Source organism: Scyliorhinus torazame, chromosome 3, assembly GCF_047496885.1.
Source record: "Scyliorhinus torazame isolate Kashiwa2021f chromosome 3, sScyTor2.1, whole genome shotgun sequence".
Classification (NCBI taxonomy): Eukaryota; Metazoa; Chordata; class Chondrichthyes; order Carcharhiniformes; family Scyliorhinidae; genus Scyliorhinus; species Scyliorhinus torazame.
Window position 1 is genome coordinate 67,368,358 of NC_092709.1, and position 23,871 is coordinate 67,392,228.

The 23,871-nt window shown below is 52.7% G+C and overlaps 1 protein-coding gene across 1 annotated transcript in view; it reads left to right on the top strand.

Moving 5' to 3' along the window:
* gask1b (golgi associated kinase 1B) overlaps positions 1–23,871 on the top strand; it is a 78,375-nt gene that overhangs the window by 48,050 nt on the left and 6,454 nt on the right. Inside the window, exon 3 of the mRNA XM_072495788.1 lies at positions 9,532–9,758. Within this exon, the coding sequence (XP_072351889.1) occupies positions 9,532–9,758 (227 nt within the window). The remainder of the gene's footprint in view (positions 1–9,531; positions 9,759–23,871) is intronic.

Here is a 23,871-nt window from a genome sequence, read left to right on the forward strand (position 1 = left end):
AATGGGCAAACCGAGATGCCATGCTGACATAAAATAAAGTTGTGTGTTCATTGCTGATGTCACTTTAAAAAAATTATTTCATTAATTAAAAAGCATTCAATACATTGAAATTCTTTCAATCAAGCTCTTACGAAAGCAACCATTTCACTTAAGAACTCATCTCTTCTGAAAATAAATATTTATATTCGATAACCATTTGGAGTTGCCAATCAATTTGCTCACTTAACAGACATCCCACTGTGATAATGTTCTGTTGTAAAATTAGTCATGCACAAATCCTATCATGAAAGCCCTCAGTTTGAGTCAACAGACAGAGTCCAAATAGAACACTGTTTTTTTTAACTGCACACATTTGTTTCAAAATTGAAAGCCCAGCAGAGTTAAATGCCTTGCCAGCTTTGACAGTTCCAATAATCTCTGATAGTTCCAATGAGTTTTGATGGGTCTTTGACAGCTTTGACAGTTCTTTGAAAGTTTGAAAATTCTGTAGGTGGAATTTAGCCACCACGTTGCGTCCGGTGGGGATTTGGGCACAATGGGTGAATCCCACAGGAGCTCGGTTTTGGGCTTGGCGCCAGGCATCGGGCCAATCGTGAGTCACCCAACTCGTTCCACCTAACATGATCTGGATCTCGCCCTTACTTGTCGTGATCCAGGTTAGCATATTTAAATGAGCCTAATGGCTCATGCCTGGGTGGCACCTATGGAGTTCTGGGGCAGTTACAGGGTGACAGTGCCAAGGTTCCCAAGTGCCAGGTTGGCACTGCCAGGGGTCAGGCCTGGGGGGCCTTGCCCATTAGAGGGGGTGTGGGGAGTTTTCCATGAGCCGTGACAAGGATGGGAATGGTGAATAGCGGGTCCAGAAAATGGGGGAGGGGCTCTGGAAGGGGGGTGTGTGTGGAGATCGGGACAAAATGGCGCTTCAATCTGCGAGGTGTTCAGCCCACTCGCGGGAATTTTTTTCAAGTATGGTATCGGCAAGGAGAAATTCCCACAGGCCCCAAAAACTGGCATAGTGGTGAATAGGGGGCGGATCCTGGTGCTGCAGCTGCTGAGAAACACCCCGTCAAATGGGCCCAAAACTGGACTTTGTTTCAAGTCCGTTGAATCGTGCCCTTTATCAACGTGACAGTTCTTTGGCAGCTTTCACAGTTCTTTGACTTCTTGACAGTTCTTCGACAGCATTGACAGTTCCACCAGGTTTATACATAATCATGTCTACTTTTAACAATCCCAAAGCAAACCTATCCTAGTTATGAAGAGAGGCCAGTTAGGTTGGGGTTGTTTTCTTAGATCAGAAAATGCTGAGGGGGACATGATGGAGCTGTACAAAATTATAAGGGATATAGATAGGGTAGATCGGAAGGAAAGTTTCCCCTTAGTCGAGTGCTCAATAACCAGTTTGAGGTAAGGGGCAGGAGATATGGAGGAGATTTGAGGACAAATGTTTTCACCCAGAGAATGTGAGAATCTGGATTTCACTGCCTGAAAGGATTGTAGCGATGGGAACCTTCAAGAAACATTTAGATGAGCACTTGAAACCTCAGACCAAGCAAGGCTGTGGACCAGGTGTTGGAAAATGGCGTTAGAATAGATAAATGCTTGATGGCTGACACAGACATGATGGGCTGAAGGGTCTCTATTTGTGCTGCAAAACTATAACTCTATGACGCTCCCAAAGGGATATCTTACCTGTTCCAAAAGGTACTTCTCTCAGAGAGCACCGGACATCTCCCAAAGGTGTCCTGGGACTGTGGTATTATCAGGTATTGCTGTACCTAAGAGGCTGATGACCATTGGTTAAACCTAGGAGTTTACCATTGGCTGTTGATACGTAGCTCCGCCGTGACAGGCGGAGTATAAGAACCGGTGCTGTCCCAGCAGCCTTCACTTTCTGTACCGATGCTGCTGGGGAACAAGTTCTAGTCGATTAAAGCCTTCAGTTATGAAATCACTTCATCTTGAGTGTCATTGATCGTGCATCAATTTAATCGACTACATTTAAGCTGGAAGGATGGATCTCCGAATCAAACTGGAGTGTCTACAACTCAGCCCCCACGCGGAGAACTCGGCTGCAATATTTAAACACTGGCTGGTGTGCTTTAAATGCTGCCTCGAGACAGCCGGAGGCGCCCCCTCAGGAGAACAGAAAATGCATCTCCTGCACTCAAGGGTCAGCCCTGGGATCTACACCCTTATCGAGGAGGGGGAGGACTATGATGCCGGGATCGAACTGTTAAAAGGACATTATATCCGCCCTGTAAATCAGGTATACGCACGTCACCTGCTTGCAACTAGACGGCAAAGCCCCGGGGATCATTGGAGGATTTCTACCGGGCGCTACTGATGCTGGGCCGAAACTGTGGCTGCCCGCAAGTTTCGGGGAGCGAGTACACGGAACTTTTAATCAGAGTGCCTTCGTAGCAGGTATGAGCTCCTCAGAGATCCGCCAAAGACTCCTAGAAAAGGACACCCTGGGACGTAGAGAGGCAAGGGCCCTGGCAGGGTCCATGGATGTAGCCTCCCAAAACGCGCAGTCCTATGCGTCCAACCGCGCGGCTGCCCCCTGGGGTGCGTGGCACCCCGCAGCGGCAGCCCCACAGACCTTCCCCCTGACCCCGCAGGCCTGCGCTGTGAGACGGCCTGCTAACGCCGCCGGGCCCCGCTGTTTCTTCTGCGGGCAGGCGAATCATCCCCGCCTGCGCTGCCCGGCCCGCACTGCCACCTGCAAAGGGTGCGACAAGAAGGGACACTTTGTGGGGGTCTGCCAGGACCGCACCGTGGCCGCGGTCTCCAGCGACTCCGGACCGCCGTGGCAACCCCCCCTTCAGGCCCCGACCGGCCAGCGCTCACCACCACCCCCCCTATCCTAGGGCCACGTGCGACCCACGGGCGCAGCCATCTTGCACCCCGGACACCACGCTGGATGTTTTGTCCATCCCCGCTGCCATCTTGTCCATCCCCGGGCACCATGTGCGACCCATGGGAGATGCCATCTTGGATGGGGCCCCAGGCCCCCAGCACGGCCGACTACACGCTGCCCGATCAGAACTCGCAACTGCTTCATCTGGCCTCGGTGACACTGGACCAAAGTCGACCTCGGACACTCGCAACAGCAACAACGACGGTCTTCATCAACGGCCACGAGACGTCTTGCCTGATTGACTCTGGGAGCACGGAAAGCTTTGTTCACCCCGACACGGTAAGACGCTGTTCACTTGTTACCCACCCTGTAACCCAAAGGATCTCCCTGGCCTCCGGGTCACACTCGGTGGCGATAAAGGGGTTCTGCCTAGCGAACCTCACTGTCCAAGGCAGGAGATTCAACAATTTCCGCCTTTATGTCCTGCCGCACCTCTGCGCGGCTACACTCCTGGGGTTGGACTTCCAATGTTACTTGCAAAGCCTGACCTTTAAATTTGGCGGCCCTATACCCCCCCTTACTGTCTGCGGCCTCTCGACCCTTAAGGTCGACCCGCCTTCCCTGTTTGCGAACCTCACCCCGGATTGCAAACCCGTCGCCACCAGGAGCAGGCGGTACAGTGCCCAGGACCGGACCTTCATCAGGTCAGAGGTCCAAAGGCTGCTGAGGGAAGGGGTCATCGAAGCGAGCAACAGTCCCTGGAGAGCTCAAGTAGTGGTGGTAAAGACCGGGGAGAAACATAGGATGGTCATTGACTACAGTCAGACCATCAACAGGTTTACGCAGCTGGACGCATGCCGTCTCCCCCGTATAGCCGACCTGGTAAACAGGATCGCACAATACAAGGTCTTCTCCACGGTGGATCTCAAGTCCGCCTACCACCAGCTACCCCTCCGTAATAATGACCGCAAGTACACTGCCTTCGAAGCAGATGGGCGGCTCTATCAATTTTTAAAAGTTCCCTTTGGTGTCACTAATGGTGTCTCGGTCTTCCAGCGAGAGATGGACCGAATGGTTGACCGATACGGCTTACGCGCAACGTTCCCGTATCTGGATAACGTCACCATCTGCGGCCATGACCAGCAGGACCACGACACCAACCTCCGCAAATTTCTCCAGACCGCGAAAATCCGTAACTTAACGTACAATAAGGATAAATGCGTATTTAGCACCGACCGTCTAGCCATTCTAGGCTACGTCGTGCGAAATGGAGTTATAGGCCCCGACCCTGAGCGCATGCGCCCCCTTATGGAGTTCCCCCTCCCTCACTGCCCCAAGGCCCTGAAGCGCTGCCAAGGGTTTTTCAGTTACTACGCCCAGTGGGTCCCTAACTACGCAGACAAAGCCCGACCCCTAATCCAGTCCACAACCTTCCCCCTGCCGACGGAGGCCCGCCAGGCCTTCAGCCGCATCAAAGCAGACATTGCAAAGGCCACGATGCGCGCCATCGACGAGTCCCTCCCCTTCCAGGTCGAGAGCGATGCGTCCGACGTAGCTCTGGAGGCCACCCTCAACCAAACGGGCAGGCCCGTGGCCTTCTTCTCCCGTACCCTCCATGCTTCCGAAATTCGCCATTCCTCAGTCGAAAAAGAGGCACAAAGCCATAGTTGAAGCTGTGAGACATTGGAGGCATTACCTGGCCGGCAGGAGATTCATTCTCCTCACGGACCAATGGTCGGTTGCTTTCATGTTCGATAATGCACAGCGGGGCAAGATTAAAAACGACAAGATCGTGTGGTGGAGGATAGAACTCTCCACCTTCAACTACGAGATCTTGTACCGTCCGGGGAAGCTAAACGAGCCTCCTGATGCCTTGTCCCGCGGCACTTGTGCCACTGCACAAGTGGACCGCCTCCGAGCCCTCCACGAGGACCTCTGCCACCCGGGAGTCACTCATTTCTTTCTCTTCATCAAGACCCACAACCTGCCCTACTCCATCGAGGAGGTCAGGACAGTCAACAGGGACTGCCAAATCTGCGCGGAGTGCAAACCGCACTTCTACCGGCCAGAGAGGGCACACCTGATAAAGGCTTCCCGTCCCTTTGAACGCCTCAGCATGGATTTCAAAGGCCCCCTCCCCTCTACCGACTGCAACACGTATTTCCTGAACATGATTGACGAGTACTCCCGGTTCCCATTCGCCATCCCCTGCCCCGACATGACTGCAACCACTGTCATCAAGGCCCTCCAGGGTATCTTTACACTGTTCGGTTTCCCCGCGTACATACACAGTGATAGGGGGTCCTCCTTTATGAGCGGCGAACTGCATCAATTCCTGCTCAGCAGGGGCATTGCCTCAAGCAGGACGACCAGTTACAACCCCCGGGGAAACGGACAGGTGGAGAGGGAGAACGGAACGGTCTGGAAGACTGTTCTACTGGCCCTGCGGTCCAGGAATCTCCCAGTCTCCCGCTGGCAAGAAGTCCTCACGGTGGCCCTCCACGCCATTCGGTCGCTGCTCTGTACAACCACCAATCAGACACCTCATGAACGTCTCCTTGTTTTCCCCAGGAAGTCCTCCTCCGGGACCTCGCTCCCAACCTGGCTAGCGACACCCGGACCCATCCTGCTTCGGAAGCACATGCGGGCGCACAAGTCGGACCCGTTGGTCGAGAGGGTCCACCTGCTGCACGCTAACCCCCAGTACGCCTATGTGGCGTTCTCTGACGGCCGGCAAGATACTGTCTCCCTACGGGACCTGGCGCCCGCCGGAACCCACGCGCACCCGAACCATTAACCCCCCCCCCCACAGCACCTCACTGGAGGGTCAATACTCCCGCCGCTCCTGCCTAGGCCCGCCCACCCATCGACGCGCCCTACAGGCGCCCCCCCGCCGTGTCAACCGTTTGCCCCAACAGCGGCGCCTAGGGGTGACGAAGCTGCCAGGGAGGCCGAAACCACGCTCCCGGAGTTGCAACCACCTGGACCCCCGCCAGAATCACCACCGAAGCCCAGACGATCCAGAAGAACGACTAGGCCAGCCGATCGACTGATTGCTTCACTGCGACTTTAACCGTGAACGAACACTTTGTAAATATTCTCGACAGCCCTGTAAGGAGGTATCATGGTACCTCCATATCTGATCATACCATGTTAAAGGCGACTGTTACCACTGACCACCACCCCCGCCGGACTCTTTTTTAACAGGGGGTGAATGTGGTATTATCAGGTATTGCTGTACCTAAGAGGCTGATGACCATTGGTTAAACCTAGGAATTTACCATTGGCTGTTGATACGTAGCTCCGCCCTGACAGGCGGAGTATAAGAACCGGTGCCATCCAGCAGCCTTCACTTTCTGTACCGAAGCTGCTGGGGAACAAGTTCTACTCGATTAAAGCCTTCAGTTATGGAATCACTTTGTCTTGAGTGTAATTGATCGTGTACCAGGGACTATATCCAAAAGGGTACCTTAACTTTTCAAAAGGGCCCGAGCAATCTAAATTAAACAAGTTCAGACCTGCTCCTACCAGCTCTAATCGTCACACTTTGGGTTTCAGGCACCTAGCTCACTAAATTCACACATGGGCGGAGACAGCAGCTGGTTTGTATGGGCACCAGCCTCTGTGAACCATGGATGAGCAATTTGGAATCCTTCACCACTCTGCCCCCTCTCCCCCCCCCCCCCCCCCCCCAAACGAAAATGGCAGAGGCTGGGATCGGAGTTGGAACTTTGGGATGCAGACCTTTACTGACAGTTTTGAGCTTCTCTGACTGTGTGTAAATTCAGGCATAACTGTAGAGGATATGTTGAGGACATGACTAAAATTTATTCAAGCTCTGAAAATAAATTTCTTCATGCCTTTGTCAATAGAAACTAAAGATAGGCATTCACAGTATTGAGCACTTAATAAGTTTTTCCTGTCTTGAGCACAATTATGATGGACAAGTACAACTTGTATCATTGAAATGATTGCTGTGTGCTCTAATCATATTCAGAATTGTTGGGTGTGATCGTCCCAAAAAGGAACAGTGGGCGGGATTCTCCGACCCCGCGCTGGGTCGGAGAATCGCCGGGCGGGGGAGGGGAGCTAGTCATGCGACGCCGCTCCGCCGCCGCTCCGCCGATTCTCCGGCGACCTGAGAATCAACGCCAATGGCCGCTCAATGCGGCCCACCCCCCCCCCCCCCGGCGATTCTCCCCGCGCCATGGGCCGAGTGCCGTCGGGTTCGGCTGAGTCCCGCCGGCGTCGTTCTCGTGTGGTCCTACCCGGAGGGACCTCGCCGTTCATGCTGCGGGGGGCGGCCTGGTGTGGGGAAGGGGGGTATCCGACTCCGGGGGTTCTCCACAGTGGCCTGGCCCACGATCGGGCCTATCCCGGTGGGATCCTATGTTCGTCCGCGCCGGGCCCCTGTAGGTCTCCGCCATGTTGCGCCGGTTCGGCGCGCAGACGGCCGCCCATGCGCATGCGCGAACTCGCACCAGCCGCGCTGATGCCGGTATCGGCAACTGGAGCAGCGTGAGGCTCTCCAGTGCCGTGCTGGCCCCCTGTGTGGTGCAGGATCGCTGATCCTAGGGGCCAGATGACGCCGGCGTAAAAAACTCCGGCGTTTACGACAGCGTCAACACTTAGCCCCATTATCGCAGAATCCCGCCCAAAGTTCTGGAGCGAGCGCGCTTAGCCGCGTGTTTCCTGGCACTTGCAGTGTGCCGGAAACAGTTGTGAAATTATTGGTGCCACAGCAGGTGCGATGAAACATGCAGTCCTGCGGCTTGCTTTGAATAAGGGACCTAAATGGGGAATGCGTGACCTCTCGCCAGCCCAATTGCAACAAGGGAGGAACCCCCCCCCCCCGCAGCCCCCAACACCCACGACGATCAACCCCGGCCCGATTGTGTGTGTGCAAAAATGCCAGCTTGACACCTTGGCAGTGCCAATGTGGTGCCCTGGCAGTGCCTCTGCCAGATGACAGTGTCACCTGTGAACCTTGGCAGTGCCAGGCTGGCACCCAGGTGGTACTGTCATGGTGGCAGACAGGCAGTGCCAGGGTGCCCAGGTGGCATCCGCAGTGCCAGGGCACCAAATGTACGAAAGGGCTTGCAGCTTGGGCCTCCGATCCCCTCGGAGACGCCTACGAGTGCCGTTCTGTCTGGTCCCCATTTGCTACTACCATTGGGGAGACAATGGGCGGGATTCTCCGACCCCCCACTGGGTCGGAGAATCGCCGGGGGCTGGCGTGAATCCCGCCCCGCCGGTTGCCGAATTCTCCGGCACCGGATATTCGGCGGGGGTGGGAATCGCGCCGCGCCAGTTGGCGGGGCCCCCCCTGGCGATTCTCCGGCCCGCGATGGGCCGAAGTCCCGCTGCTGGAATGCCTGTCCCGCCAGCGAGAATCAAACCACCTTTTGAACGGCGGGACAAGGCGGCGCAGGCGGGCTCCGGTGTCCTGGGGGGGCGCGGGGCGATCTGGCCCCGGGGGGTGCCCCCACAGTGGCCTGGCCCGCGATCGGGGCCCACCGATCCGCGGGTGGGCCTGTGCTGTGGGGGCACTCTTTTCCTTCCGCCTTCGCCATGGTCTCCACTATGGCGGAGGCGGAAGAGACCCCCTCCACTGCGCATGCGCGGGGATGCCGTGAGCGGCCGCTGACGCTCCCGCGCATGCGCCGCACGGCAAAGTCATTTCCGCGCCAGCTGGCGGGGCACCAGAGGCCTTTCCCGCCAGCTGGCGGGGCGGACATCAGTCCGGCGAGGGCCTAGCCCCTCAAGGTGAGGGCTCGGCCCCTCAAGATGCGGAGAGTTCCGCACCTTTGGGGCGGCGCGATGCCGGACTGATTCGCGCCGTTTTTGCCGCCGGTCGGCGGACGTCGCGCCGATATCGGAGAATCCCGCCCAATATTTGAAATGTGGAAATCGGTGGCTGGAGCTCGGAGTTTGTCTAAAAGCCTTTAGCCCATAGGAAACTTGAAGGGTGAGGTGTAAAGCCTGAAAGTGATGGAAGCAGAGGAGAGAAAGCATAATTTAAAAGATTACTTGAAAGTGCAACTTTTGAATGCAGAATTTGAAATCACTCGCGTGGAAGCCAGAGTTCCGAGAGATTGATAAATCACCTGGGGGGATTTTGACGAGAAATCCACAGAAATTCTCTTGGGTTCAGAGAGGAATGTGCCTTACCACAGTCACCTTGTGTGCCTAAAAGGAACTGTGTGTGTTAATGAAATCATTGCATCTTAAAATATACTTTGTAATCTGTGTTAATCTTATAATCTGTATGTAATTGTTAAGGTAAGGGGGGAATAAAGGAGTATTGTATCATAATCTCATTTTTTCATGTTTAATAAATATTTTTTTTCTTGGTGTTAAAACAAATTGACGGTCCTGTGACTCTGTTCCTCCAAATTTTATTTATAAAAGTAAAAGTTACGGGGCTGGGTTTTCCGTTCCCACAGCAGGCCAATAGGGTTTCCCATTGTAACCACCTCACGTCAGGAAACCTGTGAGCGTGGGTGCGATGCTGGCAGGCCGGAGGATCCCGCCGACGGAGAATTCCACGAATGGGTCTTTTGGGATCTTCCTGTCTAGTTATAACATCAACTGGGATCGTAACAATCTTAATTAATAATTACCTCAATGTAGTTAAAGTATCATTTTCAGCAACCCTTTTCTTTCAGGTTTATAATCGTCTTGACAGAAATTGCTGTGGATTCAGACCCAGAAAGGAGGATACTTGTGTTCGAAAAGGCTTGAAGCTGAAATGTGATAATCAGGACAACATCGACTTGGTTCATATCATACACAGAGAGCACGATCATCGGCATTTAGTCTTCGTAGACAATAAAGGCTACTTTGACAGAAATGAAGATAACCTAAATTTTAAAGTACTAGAAGGAATCACTGAGTGAGTATGATGTTTAGAATGAGAAATTCAAATAGCCAGCATGGTGATGTGCTATATTGAAGCCCATTAGATATATTGCAGTTGCAATTTAATGTTATGGGGACTTGTGGATATCTAGGGCAGAATGTTTGTCCCCATATACCAAGTTGGGTGGGTGGGACATTTGTCGTGTTGGCTAGTTTGATGGCACCATCCAGCTCCCAAGCCATTTGCCCAGAGGTGGGATTGACAACAGAAGGGTTACCTGCCAGAAAGTGGCAGGTAGCCAATTAAAATTAGCAAATGACCACTTAAGGCCAATTAACAGATGCTGATTGGAATTTCCAGTTGGTCTGAGGGCTCCCAGGAGCATTAGGAAGGAGGTCATGTGGCTGGAGGTGTCCTCCCAACAGCAGACTGTGGGGATGTGGGTCCAGTGCTCCAAGCAGACTTTGAGGCACTCTCCATTTACCTGACCATAGCCACGGCCGTAGAGTGCCCTGTGGAGGTGTTTCTCCTCCATGAAAGTAGCCTGGCTGTCAATGCTTTTCTCTTCAAAGCTTTTAGAAGTGGCAATCAGAGTATCCTACGATGGAGACTCCTTCCCTCTTCCTTTCTTACTTGAATTGTATGCTGAAACCTCTTCTGAAGACTTCCTATTGGCCATTCAGCTTTGAGATTTCTTGTGGTCTCCTTAATTGGATGGTGAACCGGCTCTCTGGTCTCTAATTGGATAATTCAGGGGAAATCCCATTGGACCATGACAGCTGCCGTACCAAAAGGCAAAATCCTGCCCCTAGTTTCTCTGAATTGTATCTTTGAATCATTATCCATGAGATGAAATGTAAAAATAACCAGGATACCGGTACATAAATTGCCAGAGGATATGATGTTAACGCCTCATGTTTCTTTACCAATTTTCCTTTTCATTCAACCTCGTGAACTTGTTCTTGGTCCAAGAAAGGCTGGCTAGTAGGTGGCTAGGGTTAGAGTTAAGAGTTAACTTTTAAATGCCCTATTACGGATGTTTCCCGTGCTCCAATTTTGAAGATCCACAGGGTCGACTCCACAAAACTCTGGCTCGAATAATCAGTGCAGTGAGGAAGGAGCAGGTAATCTCAGAGTGGAACAGTCGATGGGAGAAGGGGCAATCTTAGAATGGAAAATTACTTACAGAGAGGAAGGGGTATTCCCAGTGCAATAGTCCATGGGAGTCAGGGAGGAGCAGCTAATCTAGATCGGAACAGTTGATAGGCGTTTGGGGTGAGTGGGTAATTTCAGAGTAGAACTATTGAAAACAGCGTGTTTGCTCCTTAGTTCAAATCCGATAGCAGCTCAAAAATAAAATGCACCCATTAGTACTGTATATGGGCAAAAAAAGTAAAGTATTCAGTTTGTCCCATCTGTGCCAAGATATATATCCCTGTGGGAAAGAAGTAATGCATAACGGAATGTGTTTAAATCCATATTAAAAGTACCATGTACCAATGAGCCCTGTGAAATGTGCAGATTATCTGATGAGTTATGATGATTAACCCATATTTATAGGTTTCCCACAATGGCTATGATATTTGTGCAAATAGAACTTGAAATCTCCTTAAACTGTTAAATTTGAGATGGTTAATTCAGCTGCAGCATCACAATTCCCAGGATAACAGAGCCAAGTTGTTCGGAGCCGGATCTGAACTGTGAAGCCCCAATGTGAAGCTGAATCTTGAATTCATGAATAGTTATTTAACTAGTACGTTGGGTAGTATTTCTATCGAAGGCATCCATTTTTATTATTCAGAAGAGCAACTCAGGTGACCAATTTATTTTCTACTTTGAAGCACTGGCAGTGGATAAGCCAAGGACCTGGGCTTCAGGCAGAGCCCTCCTGGAATGGAATGGAAATGGAAGCTCACTTTGAAAGAGCAGAACCCATTTGCAATTGAAAGCTTCCCAATAACACGTCCATTTTAATTTACCGAGCAAAGAGAAAAGAGACTTGCATTTAGATCGCATCATTTATGATTGTGTAAAGTAGTTTGCACACAATGAAGTACTTCTGAGGTAATCACTGTGGTCATGTAGGACGTGCAGCATTCAATTTGCACACAACCAGCTCCTCTCACAAACAACAATGCGATGATGATCACCTGTTTTAGGAAGATGTTGGTTTAGGAACAAACAATGGCCAGGATACCAGGAGAACACCCCTGTCCTTCTTTAAATAGTGCCATGGAATCTTTTGGGGTGGAATTTGAATCCCAAGTAATGGGATTAGGTGGGAATGAAAATGTCGGGCAGAATTTTAAGTTCCCTCATGGGCGGATCGGCAGGCAATCGGGGGGGCATAACGTTATGGGTAATGCGATGGGAACCGTCCCTGCCTGCCCTTGACCCCACCACAATTTTACATGTGGCAGGTGCGGTGGGTGATGCCCACTCACCCTTGCACCAACTGAGGTAATTAAATAATCTGTTAATGACCACTTAAGGGGCCTCTCCTGCCCCATTGCAATTTTTGCTGCAGTGTGTGGAGGCCAGAGCCAAGTTTAAAACCCAACAGCGAACACTCCTTCAAGTGGAAGGTGTTTGTTTTCCTTTACAGACCTCCTGGGCCCACCCCGCATCCCCATTTTCCCTACTCTCCATGGCTTGTGCGCCGCAGCACCCAGCCCGCTTGTTCCCATCACTGAGGCCCCTATCCTTGTCTTTGTTGAGAACCCCCAACTTACCTCTCCAACTGCTTCAGCAAAGATCTCGGGCGAGATTTTCTGAAAATGGGGCTATGTCCCCACGCCGGTGGGAAAACTGGCGCCAACCACTCCGGCGTCAGCAGCCCCTGAAAGTGAGGGATTCTCCAAATTTTCGGGGGCTAGGTTGACACCGGAGTGGTTGGCACTGCTCCAGCCGGTGCCGAAGGGCCGGCGCGGGTTCGCACATGCGCGGAACAACCGGCGTGATCTCGCGCATGCGTGGACCGGCCAGCGTATCTCCACACATGCGCAGACTGGCTGGTGTATTTCCGCGCACGCGCGGGGGTTCCCTTCTCCGCGGCGGCCCCCGGGCAATATGGCGGAGTCCTACAGGGGCCCGGCGCAGAGAAAAGAAGGCCCCCCACGGAACCAGCCCGCCCGCAGATCAGTATGCCTCGATCGCGGGCCAGGCCACCATGGGGGCACGCCCTGGAGTCGGATCCCCCCGCCATCCCCCTCCCCGCCATTCCCCCCCCCCCCCCGCCAAGGACCGCCCGCATGCACTTACCTGCCAGGTCCCGCCAGGCGTGAGGTGAGTAATTCACACCGGCGGGACTGGCCAAAACATTACGGCCACTCGGCCCATCGGGGCCCGGAGAATCGCCGGCCCCCGATCGGTGTGACGCGAATCCTGCCGGCCCCTGAAAAATGGCGCCAGAGAATAGGGCAGGCGGCGTCGGGGCGGGATTCGCATCTTCCCCCGGGGATTCTCCGACCCGGCGCAGGGTTGGAGAATCCCAGCCCTCCACTCCCAAGGGGCTGCTGGAACCAGAGAGATACTAGCCATTTGATTGGCTGGAAGATTTCAGAGGCAGGACCTCCTGCCCGGTTAGGAGTGGAAGTTTTGTCATGATCCAATTAGCTTCTCCACCAGCATGATTGCAGGATTACAGACAAAGGAGGGGAGAATTCGACACTGATCTTTTCACTGGGGAAGCGGACACCCCAGCAAAATGTAATATCTTGCCTGTAAAATGTCTCAAACCCAAATCTAATCTACCTTGAGTCATCCACTGCAGCACCATCGATCACACACGAGGCGAGACGTAGAGAACTTCAATCGAGCCTATTGAGAAGACTTGTTCAGACTTGTTCCCCAGCAGCTCAGTCACAGAATGCAGCTACGGGGAGTAAACCGGGTTCTTATACCCCGCCTATCTGGGTGGAGCCCAGTAGGCGGCAGATTCAATCGGGACCCAGCATCTGTCCTCCAATAGCTCCTCGGCATTCCTGGTGTACCGTATTACCCCTAAGACATACCACCACATTCTCCCCTTGTTAAACAGGAACCCGGCGGGGTGGTGGGTGGTATGGTGGTCGGGGTTTACAGGGTCGGTGCCTTAACCATTGAACTATATACAACCATGCCGCTTTTACTGGGCCACCGAATTATTCACATTTTACCCGATTAGCAGCGTTAACTATTTACAACAATGCCGCTTTACTGGGCCACTGAATTATATACATCTTAAGTCGACTCGATGAGTCGAGATGGTGCTCTGGTCGCCCTCTCCGATCGTCGCAGCCCGGGTGGTGGTGGTGGTGGTGCGGGCTCGGGTCCGGTCGACTCTGGGAGCATCGCGCTGTCTCTCTCTGTTTCCTTACTCCTGGGCGGGCCTGGGAGGAGAACCGATCCCCCCGGGAAGGGGGTGGCTGTGGGGTGCACCGGCGGGAGTGAGGGGGTGGTGATTGGTGTTAGGGGTGTGTGGGGAGCTCCGGCGGGCGCCAGGTCCCGCAGAGAGACCGTGTCCTGTCGGCCGTCTGGGAACGCCACGTAGGCGTACTGTGGGTTGGCGTGGAGTAGATGTACCTTTTCCACCAGCGGGTCTGATTTGTGCGCCCGCACATGTTTCCGGAGCAGGATGGGTCTCGGGGCTGCCAGCCAGGTCGGAAGTGACGTTCCAGAAGCGGACTTCCTAGGAAAGACAAGGAGGCGCTCGTGCGGCGTTTGGTTCGTGGTGGTGCACAGCAGGGACCGGATAGAATGAAGGGCATCCGGGAGGAATTCCTGCCAGCGGGAAGCTGGGAGATTCCTAGACTGTAGGGCCAGTAGGACGGTCTTCCAGACCGTTCCGTTCTCCCTCTCTACCTGCCCGTTCCACCGGGGGTTGTAGCTGGTCGTCCTGCTCGAGGCTATGCCCTTGCTGAGCAGGAATTGACGCAGCTCGTCACTCATGAAGGAGGACCCCCTATCGCTATGGATGTAGGCGGGCAAACCGAACAGGGTAAAGATGGTGCAGAGGGCTTTAATGACCGTGGCCGCGCTCATGTCGGGGCAGGGGATGGCGAAGGGGAAACGGGAGTATTCGTCGACGACGTTAAGAAAGTACGTGTTGCGATCGGTGGAGGGGAGGGGGCCTTTGAAATCCAGACAGAGGCGTTCAAAGGGACGGGAAGCCTTTATCAGGTGCGCTCTATCTGGCCTGAAAAAATGCAGTTTGCATTCTGCGCAGATTTGGCAGTTCCTGGTGACTGTTCGGACCTCCTCGACTGAGTACGGGAGGTTGCGGGCATTTATAAAGTGGTAGGAGCGAGTGACCCCCGGGTGGCAGAGGTCCTCGTGGAGGGCTTGGAGGCGGTCCACTTGTGCGTTGGCACATGTGCCGCAAGATAGGGCATCGGACGGCTCGTTCAGCTTTCCGGGATGGTACAAGATCTCATAGTTGTAGGTGGAGAGTTCGATCCTCCACCGCAGGATCTTGTCGTTCTTTATCTTGCCCCGCTGTGCATTATCGAACATGAAGGCTACTGACCGTTGGTCAGTGAGGAGAGTGATTCTCCTAACTGCCAGGTAATGCCTCCAATGTCGCACAGCTTCCACTATGGCTTGGGCCTCCTTTTCTACTGCGGAGTGGCGAATTTCTGAAGCGTGGAGGGTCCGGGAGAAAAAGGCCACGGGTCTGCCCGCTTGGTTAAGGGTGGCCGCTAGAGCTACATCGGATGCGTCGCTCTCGACTTGGAAGGGGAGGGACTCGTCGATGACGCGCATCGTGGCCTTTGCGATATCCGCTTTGATGCGGCTGAAGGCCTGGTGGGCCTCTGTCGACAGGGGAAAAGTAGTGGACTGGATTAGTGGGCGGGCCTTGTCTGCGTACTGGGGGACCCACTGGGCGTAATAAGAAAAGAAGCCCAGGCAGCGTTTCAGGGCTTTGGCACAGTGGGGAAGAGGGAACTCCATGAGGGAGTGCATGCGTTCAGGGTCGGGGCCTATCACTCCATTATGCACTACGTAGCCCAAGATGGCTAGAAGGTCGGTGCTAAACACGCATTTTTCCTCGTTGCAGGTGAGGTTGAGGGCGTTAGCGGTCTGGAGGAATTTGCGGAGGTTGGCGTTGTGGTCCTGCTGGTCGTGGCCGCAGATGATGACATTGTCGAGGTACGGGAACGTGGCCCGTAAACCGTGCTGGTCAACCATTCGGTCTATCTCCCGTTGGAAGACCGAGACTCCGTTCGTGATGCCGAATGGAACCCTTAAAAAGTGGTAAAGCCGCCCGTCTGCTTCGAAGGCAGTGTACTTGCGGTCACCGGGGCAAATGGGGAGCTGGTGTTAGGCGGACTTAAGGTCCACGGTGGAGAAGACCTTGTACTGTGCAATCCGTTTGACCATATCGGATATGCGGGGAAGAGGGTACGCATCTAGCTGCGTGTACCTGTTGATGGTCTGACTGTAGTCTACGACCATCCTCTGCTTCTCCCCTGTCTTCACTACTACCACCTGGGCTCTCCAGGGACTATTGCTGGCCTGGATTATGCCTTCCTTCAGCAGCCGCTGGACTTCGGACCTGATAAACGTCCGGTCCTGGGTGCTGTACCGTCTGCTCCTAGTGGCGACGGGTTTGCAATCCGGGGTGAGGTTCGCAAACAAGGAGGGCGGTTCGACCTTGAGTGTCGCGAGGCCGCAGATAGTCAGTGGGGGTATAGGGCCGCCAAATTTAAATGTTAAGCTCTGGAGGTTGCATTGGAAGTCCAACCCCAGGAGAGTGGGAGCGCAGAGATGGGGGAGGACATACAGCCGGTAATTTTTGAACTCTCTCCCCTGCACCGTTAGGTTTGCGATGCAGAATCCTTTGATTTCAACGGAGTGGGACCCCGCCGCCAGGAAAAGTTTTTGGGTGCTTGGCCAAATTACCAGGGAACAGCGTCTTACCGTGTCCGGATGAATAAAACTCTCCGTGCTCCCCGATCAAACACGGCGTCTCGTGCCCGTTCACCAGCACCTTTGTCGTTGTCGTCTGGAGCGTCCAGGGCCGCGACTGGTCGAGGGTCACCGATGCCAAACGTGGTTGGTGCATCAGATGGTTGTCTTCAGGCAGTGTGGAGCCGTCCACGCTGGGGTCCTTGCCTGTCAGCCAAGATGACGGCGTCCATGGATCGCACGCTGCCGGGGGTGGACAAAATGGTCGCTCCCATGGGTCGCACGCAGCCGGGGGTGGACAAAATGGCCGCTCCCATGGATCGCACGCGGCCCGTGGGTAGGAAGATGGCGGCGCCCGTCCCCCCCTCGTGGTGTCTGGGGTCCGAAATGACGGCGCCCGTTGGCCGCCCATGGGTCGCTGGGGGCGTGGAGCCCGTGGTCCCCTTTGTTCCCCGGAGATAGTGGCGACCCCACGGGACTGGCACACCGCTGCATAGTGCCCCTTTTTGCCGCAGCTTTTACTGGTGGCCGAGCGGGCCGGGCAGTGCTGGCGGGTGTGTTTCGGCTGCCCGCAAAAGTAGCAGCGGGGCCCCCCCCCGGGTGGTCTGGGATTCTGGCTGCGCACGCTTGCGGAGGGGTGGGGGGTGCCGGGGGGTCGATCGTGGCGGGGGTCCACGGAGCCCAAGGGGCTGTAGTGCGGTCGGGGGCATAGGCGTGGGAGTTTTGGGAGACCACGTCGAGGGAGGCTGCAAGGGCCCGTGCCTCTGAGTCCGAGAGAGTCTTTCTCTAAAAGTCTCTGGCGAATTTGCGACGATGCCAAACCTGTTACGTAAGCGTCTCTGATCAGGAGGTCCGTATGTTCATTCGCCGTTACCGTTGGGCAGTCGCGGTTTCTTCCCAGGATCGTCAGCGCATTGAAGAATTCGTCCAGCGATTCCCCGGGGATTTGTCGTCTCGTCGCGAGCTGGTAGCGTGCGTAGACCTGGTTGACGGGCCTAATGTAGGTCTGTTTCAGCAAGTTGATCGCCGCTGGGAATTCTTCCGCGTCCTCGATGAGTGCGTAGATTTCGGGACTCACTCTGGAATGCAGGACCTGCATCTTCTGGTCTTCCATTGGTCTGCCGGGGGCCGTTCGGAGGTACCCCTCAAAGCACGGCGGCCAGTGTTTAAACGCCGATGTTACGTTAGCTGCTTGGGGGCCGATTCGCAGGCATTCCGGGGCGAACCGGAGTTCCATATTCCTTTTTAAGTCTGCTCAATAAATTGTAGCACCATCGATCACACACGAGGCAAGACGTAGAGAACTTCAATCGAGGCTATTGAGAAGACTTGTTCAGACTTGTTCCCCAGCAGCTCAGTCACAGAATGCAGCTGCGGGGAGTAAACCGGGTTCTTATACCCCGGATCCAATCGGGACCCAGCATCTGTCCTCCAGTAGCTCCTCGGCATTCATGGTGTACCGTGTTACCCCTAATACATACCACCACACCCACCTTTGGCTTTAATGTAAGCGCAGAAAGGCAGTGAACAATATTGTGGCTTTCTGTTAATTATGCCTATTTGGATAATTTGAGGAGAGTCTTAAAATTAAGCTGGTTAAGCAATTAATCAGGGACATTAATGGTCCCATTTTAAAGGAATTTTAAAAATTCATTTATAGGTTGTGGACTTCGCTGGCTTGGCCAGCATTTGTAGTCGATCACTAATTGCCCTTGAGAAGGTGGTGGTGAGCCGCCTTCTTGAACCGCAACAGTGGTGTAGATACACCCACAGTGCTGTTGGGAAGGGAGTTCCAGGAATTTGACCCGGCAACAGCGAAGGATCAGCAATATATTTCCAAGTCAGGATGGTGAGTGATATGGTGGAAACTTTCAGGCGATGGTGTTCCCACGTGTCTGCTGCTCGTTTGTCCTTCTAGATGGTAGCAGTTGTGCGTTTGGAAGGTGCTACCTGAGGAGCCTTGGTGAGTTCCTGCAGTGCATCTTGTAGACACCACTGCTGCCTCTGTGCGTCAGTGATGGGGGGAGTGAATGTCCTGGATGGTGTCAAGTTTCTTTAGTGTTGGAGCTGTAGAGCATTCCATCATGCTCTAGACTTGTAGATGGTGGACAGGCTTTGGGGAGTCAGGAGGTGATTTACCCGCCACAAGGTTCCTCGGCCCTGACCTGGTCTTGTAGCCACAGTATTTATAATGGCTCGCCCAGTTTAGTTTCTGGTCAATGGTAATACTCAGGATCTTGGTATATATTGTGATTTCACAAAGGGCTGGGTACGGTAGGGTGGTATTTCCGATACTTGCTCCTCCATTTTCTAGATCGTGTCCATCCCTCACTCAAAATGGCCACAGAATACAGCCAGGCCTTTCACAAGTTGGCCACCGGCAATCCCAGAAGGAACTGGAGACCTTCAACCCGGAAGTGAGTTCACATTAATCTTGCAGATGAGTTTCAGCTGCAAACTCTGAGATAGATTACATAAGTAGATCACCAAGAAATCGTAAAAGGGCTGAAGCCTTCGGGAGGATGTTGGATTCCTGTGTGATTTACTTGTTTTGTGTGCTTTGCGGTATATGACCGTGAACTTGGCGACGTGCCTTCATGTGTGTTAATCAATAAATTGTTAATTGAATTGCCTTGGTCATCTGGTCACTAAATCCCACCTTTATTGTTGTGCAACTTCTTGCAACATCACAATTGGTGGATAATGTGGGCAGACATAGCACCAGGTGAGCTTCCAGTTCTGGAACTCCAGTCTTTTGGAGTATCCATGGGTTTGTGGATAAGTTTTAGTTGGAGTGCGCTTTGGGTTCATTCCCTCCGATTTCCCTACCTTCATTAGTACCTCAGTAGCCATACGTCACTCTACCAAGTGCACTGTTTGTGCCCCTGTCTGGGAGTTACTCTGGTTCACTGTCTGTCTGACCATCTCCGGGAAGACGTCTCAGGAAATATTCCAACAGCCTAGCCATGCCAGGAGTTCTGCTTTGAGCCAGTCGTAACCTTCAGTGGCCGCCTCCTCTAAATCATAGTAGGCCTTCTGTGCTTCCCCAGTCAGATAAGGAGCAATGATGCCAGCCCACTGCTTTTTAGGCCAAACTTTCCAGTTAGCAGTTCTTTCAAAGATCCTCAAGTATGCCTCCACATCATCCGTGTCTTTCATTTTCTATAGCCTGACGTCCCTCGACATACCAGACAGAGTTTGTGGAGAGGGATTGGGGAGCATGGCATTGAATCTCTGGTGTTCTTCCTGGAGCTGCTCTTGACCCGTCTTTGCTCTTCCAACAGCGTGGGGTTCAATCCCCATTCACACAGTTCGCAATCAGCTCACTAACTGCACTCAAAGCTGAGGAATGGATTTTTAATTCAATTAGTTGGAGGCTGAGTATCGAGTAGATGTGAACAACAGTGGTGGGAAGTGGGATTTAGTACAGGATGCAGGCGGTTGGGTTTTGGATGATTTTGAAATGTTGGAAGATGGATGTTGGGAGACAAACAAAGACGATGCTGCAGAAGTTGAGTATAGAGGTGGAAAACATTTGAAAGACCTTGGCAACAGTCGATCAAAGGCTGGTGGTGCCGGCAAGAAAGTAGGTGGGAAAAGCAATCTTGGCAGTGTTGCTGCCCTGACGCAGAGCTCTTGGTTAAACAGAATGCCAATGTTATGTGCAACTTGCTTCAGCCTAAGTGAGCCACCAGGGAAGGAGTTGGATTCAATGGTAAACATCTGTGAACAAGTGAAAATTATGACTTCCACCTTTGGAAAAAATATTCAGTTGTGGAATGTTCTGTCTTTCCCAAAACCTCATTTAAAATAGAATATTATCACAAATCATGATGGATAACTCAGCAGTTATGGCAGCATCTGTGGAGACAGAAACAGTTTCATAAGTTCATAAGATATAGGAGCAAAATTGGCCCATTTGGCCCATTGAGTGTGCTCTGCCATTTGATCATGGCTGATATGTTCCTCATCTGTTCCTACAATGCTACAGATCAATAGCTGGATGGCAAAATCAGGTACAGCATCTCCTCCCTAGAACACATGGGGTGGGATTCTCCGACCCCCCGCCTGGTGGGAGAATCGCCGGGGGGCGGCGTGTATCCCGCCCCGCTGCTCAGACACCGGCTGTTGAATTCTCCGGCTCTGGTTTTCGGGCGGGGCGGGACCATGCCGCGTCGGTTGGGGGCCGTTGGCAGTGGCCCCCCGACAATTCTCCAGGCCCTGATGGGCCGAGCGGCCACCCGTTTTCGGCCAGTCCCGCCGGCGTGAAATAGACAAGGTCCATACCGGTGGGACCTGGCTTGGAGGGCGGTTAGCGGGGTCCTCGGGGGGGGCACGGGGGGATCCGGCCTCCGGGGGGGGGGGCCCACGGTGGCCTGGCCCGCGATCGGGGCCCACCGATCTGCGGGCGGGCCTGTGCCGTGGGGGCACTCTTTCCCTCCGCGCCGGCCTCTATAAGGCTCCGCGATGGCCGGCGCGGAGAAGAAACCCCCTGCGCATGCGCAGGAAACGCGGCAGCAGTTCTGCGCATGCGCCAGAACAGTCCTGCGCATGCGCCAACTCGCACGGGCCGGCGGAGGCCTTTCGGCGCCAGTTGGCGTGGTGCCAACCCCGCCACCGCCGGCCTAGCACCCGGAAGTGCTGAGGATTCAGCACCTTCCAGGCAGCCCGACGCCGGAGTGCTTCACGCCACTCTTTGGCTCCGGTGGAGCCGCCCCGCCGATCATGGGAGAATCCCACCCATGATCTAGGAGCAGGAGTAGGCAATTTAATTTCCCGAACCTAACATCCTCAATGTGATCATGGCTGGATCCATCATGGCCTCAGCTCCCCGGTCCTGCCCATTCCCAATAACCCTTCAGCCCGTTACCAATTAAAAATCTGTCTAACTCCTCCTTAAATTTACTCACTGCCCCAGCATCCACCACAATCTGGGGTAGCGAATTCCACAGATTCACAACCCTTTGGGAGAAGTAGTTTTTCCTCAAATCTGTTTTAAATTTGCTACCTCTTATTCTAAGCTTATGACTTCTCTTTTTAGAATGCCCCACAAGAGGGAACATCAGCTCCATGTCTACTTTATCCATACGTATTAGCATCTTGTATACCTCAATTTGATGTCCCCTCATCCTTCTAAAGTCCGAATTTCGAGTCCACATGACTTTTCCATAGAACTGAAGAGGGATAGAAATTTAATTAATTATATAGTTGGAGAGGGTGGGGGAGGGTGGAGGAGGTGGGGCAGAATTAAAAAGTCAGGGATAGGTCGGAGCTAAGGAGAGATTTCCAAAGATGTCATAGACACAAGACAAATGGCGTGTTAATGGCAGCATTAAGGACAAAATAAGTGATTATAGTGGCATTAAGGTGAGGGGGCCCAGAGAACAAAGAACAGTGCTCAGTGAAAGCAAAACTAAAGAACAAGTGACAGATAGCCCTGTGGGGGAAGGGGAGGGTTGTATTGGGACAAGCCGAGGAAACAAAAAACAAAAGGGGGTCAAGGTGGAGGGGAAAGTTCACAAACTAATTTAAATAAGTTGTCTAATAGTCATCGTTGTGGGTTTAAGAACAGCAGAGGAGAGATAGATCTGTGTGTTATCAGCATATATGTAAAAGCTATACATTAGATCTATGGATGCTGTCATTAAAGGGCAGAATGTGAATAAGGAGCAGGAAGTCCTTGAATAAAAAAGGAATTCAGAGATTTGCAGTAAGTGAAGGGAATGGATGGATCAAAGGTGCTCGTTTTGTGAGGGTAGAGATGATGATGGTCTAGAAAAAAGAAGGGATAGTATATTATGGAAGGAGTGTCAGTGGAAGAACACATGAGGGTTAGACGCTATATTTAGGAGTGAGCTGGGACAGTTTTTCCAAGGAAGAACGATAAGGACATTGTAGACGAAAGTAGGTCGGATAATTGTCGACTCCGCTAAAGCAGCACAGATGGATCAGCCAGGTAGAAAACAAATATTCTCTTTATTCACAATATTACACTCTCCACTCCCCAAAGGGCCTCCTCCCCGACCTGCTGCCAGGCCATCGTTTTTATACTGGTGAGCCGAGTTCCCACATTACCGGGGGAACTCATATTCAGCGGAGGTCATCTGGAATCTAAGTGTCCTTATCTTGTGACCTCCCTGAGAGTTATAACAGTAATATAGCTTGTAAGGGAAATGAAGAAGTGGGAAGAGATTTTCATATCGATGATAGTCTCTCAGAAGGGTTAAGAAGAGAAGGCCCAGAGAGTAGGGAGAGTGCTGAAATTTGACTTGTCAATGAAAGCCATATGACTGTCATGGAAGCCTATATCAGATACCTTGTGAAACATTTAGCATGGTGGAGAGTCTTTGATGAGCAAGAAGGAGTAATGACCTTTAAGCCAAGGCCCCACAAATGCTGGAAATTGACTGATTATTCCATAATGTGTCAGAAATAATGAGGGAGCAAATATGCTGGGAGCAAAGCAGAGATCAGTGACTCAGCGGTGGAGCTTTGGACTGAAGCATGATGTGTAATGGGGAAACGGAAAGTGTTTGAGACATTAATCCCGAGGGAATGAACTAAGTGGGCCGATTGCTGAGATCTGCAATTGAAATTGTTATTCTGAGAGGGAAAATAATAGGTACCGTGGAGAGTGCAGCAGCAGACATACAGAATTTTAAGAGTCCTGGGTGGGTGCATGCCCGACCTTGAAGAGCACAATATAACACGTGATACTCAATTGAGCGCCACATGGCAGTGGGCTTCTGAGAGGTGACAGGAGTGTGTTCCACGCCTACTCTCAGGATGGCGAACACTTATCCTAGAAATTCTCTCCATGGTCTAACTCCAATGTCATGTCAAACCTGATAATCCTCTGGTGGTTCAAGGTCTGCCAGAGCACTAGCATCGAGCCAATGGTGAGTCTACTTACATTACGAGGAGGGTAAGTGCTGATCTGTATTTTAAACATGGAACCAGGAAGAGCAAGCTTCATACACAACACTCTCCTGGTGTGGAAGGTTGCACTGGCCGTTCCCCAACCACCATGCTAGGTCTGGAAAATGGGTGCTGCGCCATGCAGTTTTCCATGTTTGAAGATAGTTCCTGCAGGATTGCAGTCATGATAATGAAATTCTGGGGCACGGGTTTTCGGGCTTGTTCGACGCGCATGCAAATTCCGTTATGGCTGCCATATCTCACGGGAGGTCACAACGGGATTTGCGCTGGCAAGATCTCAGGAAGGATGTGAACCTGATTTCCATTAATTTCAATAGAT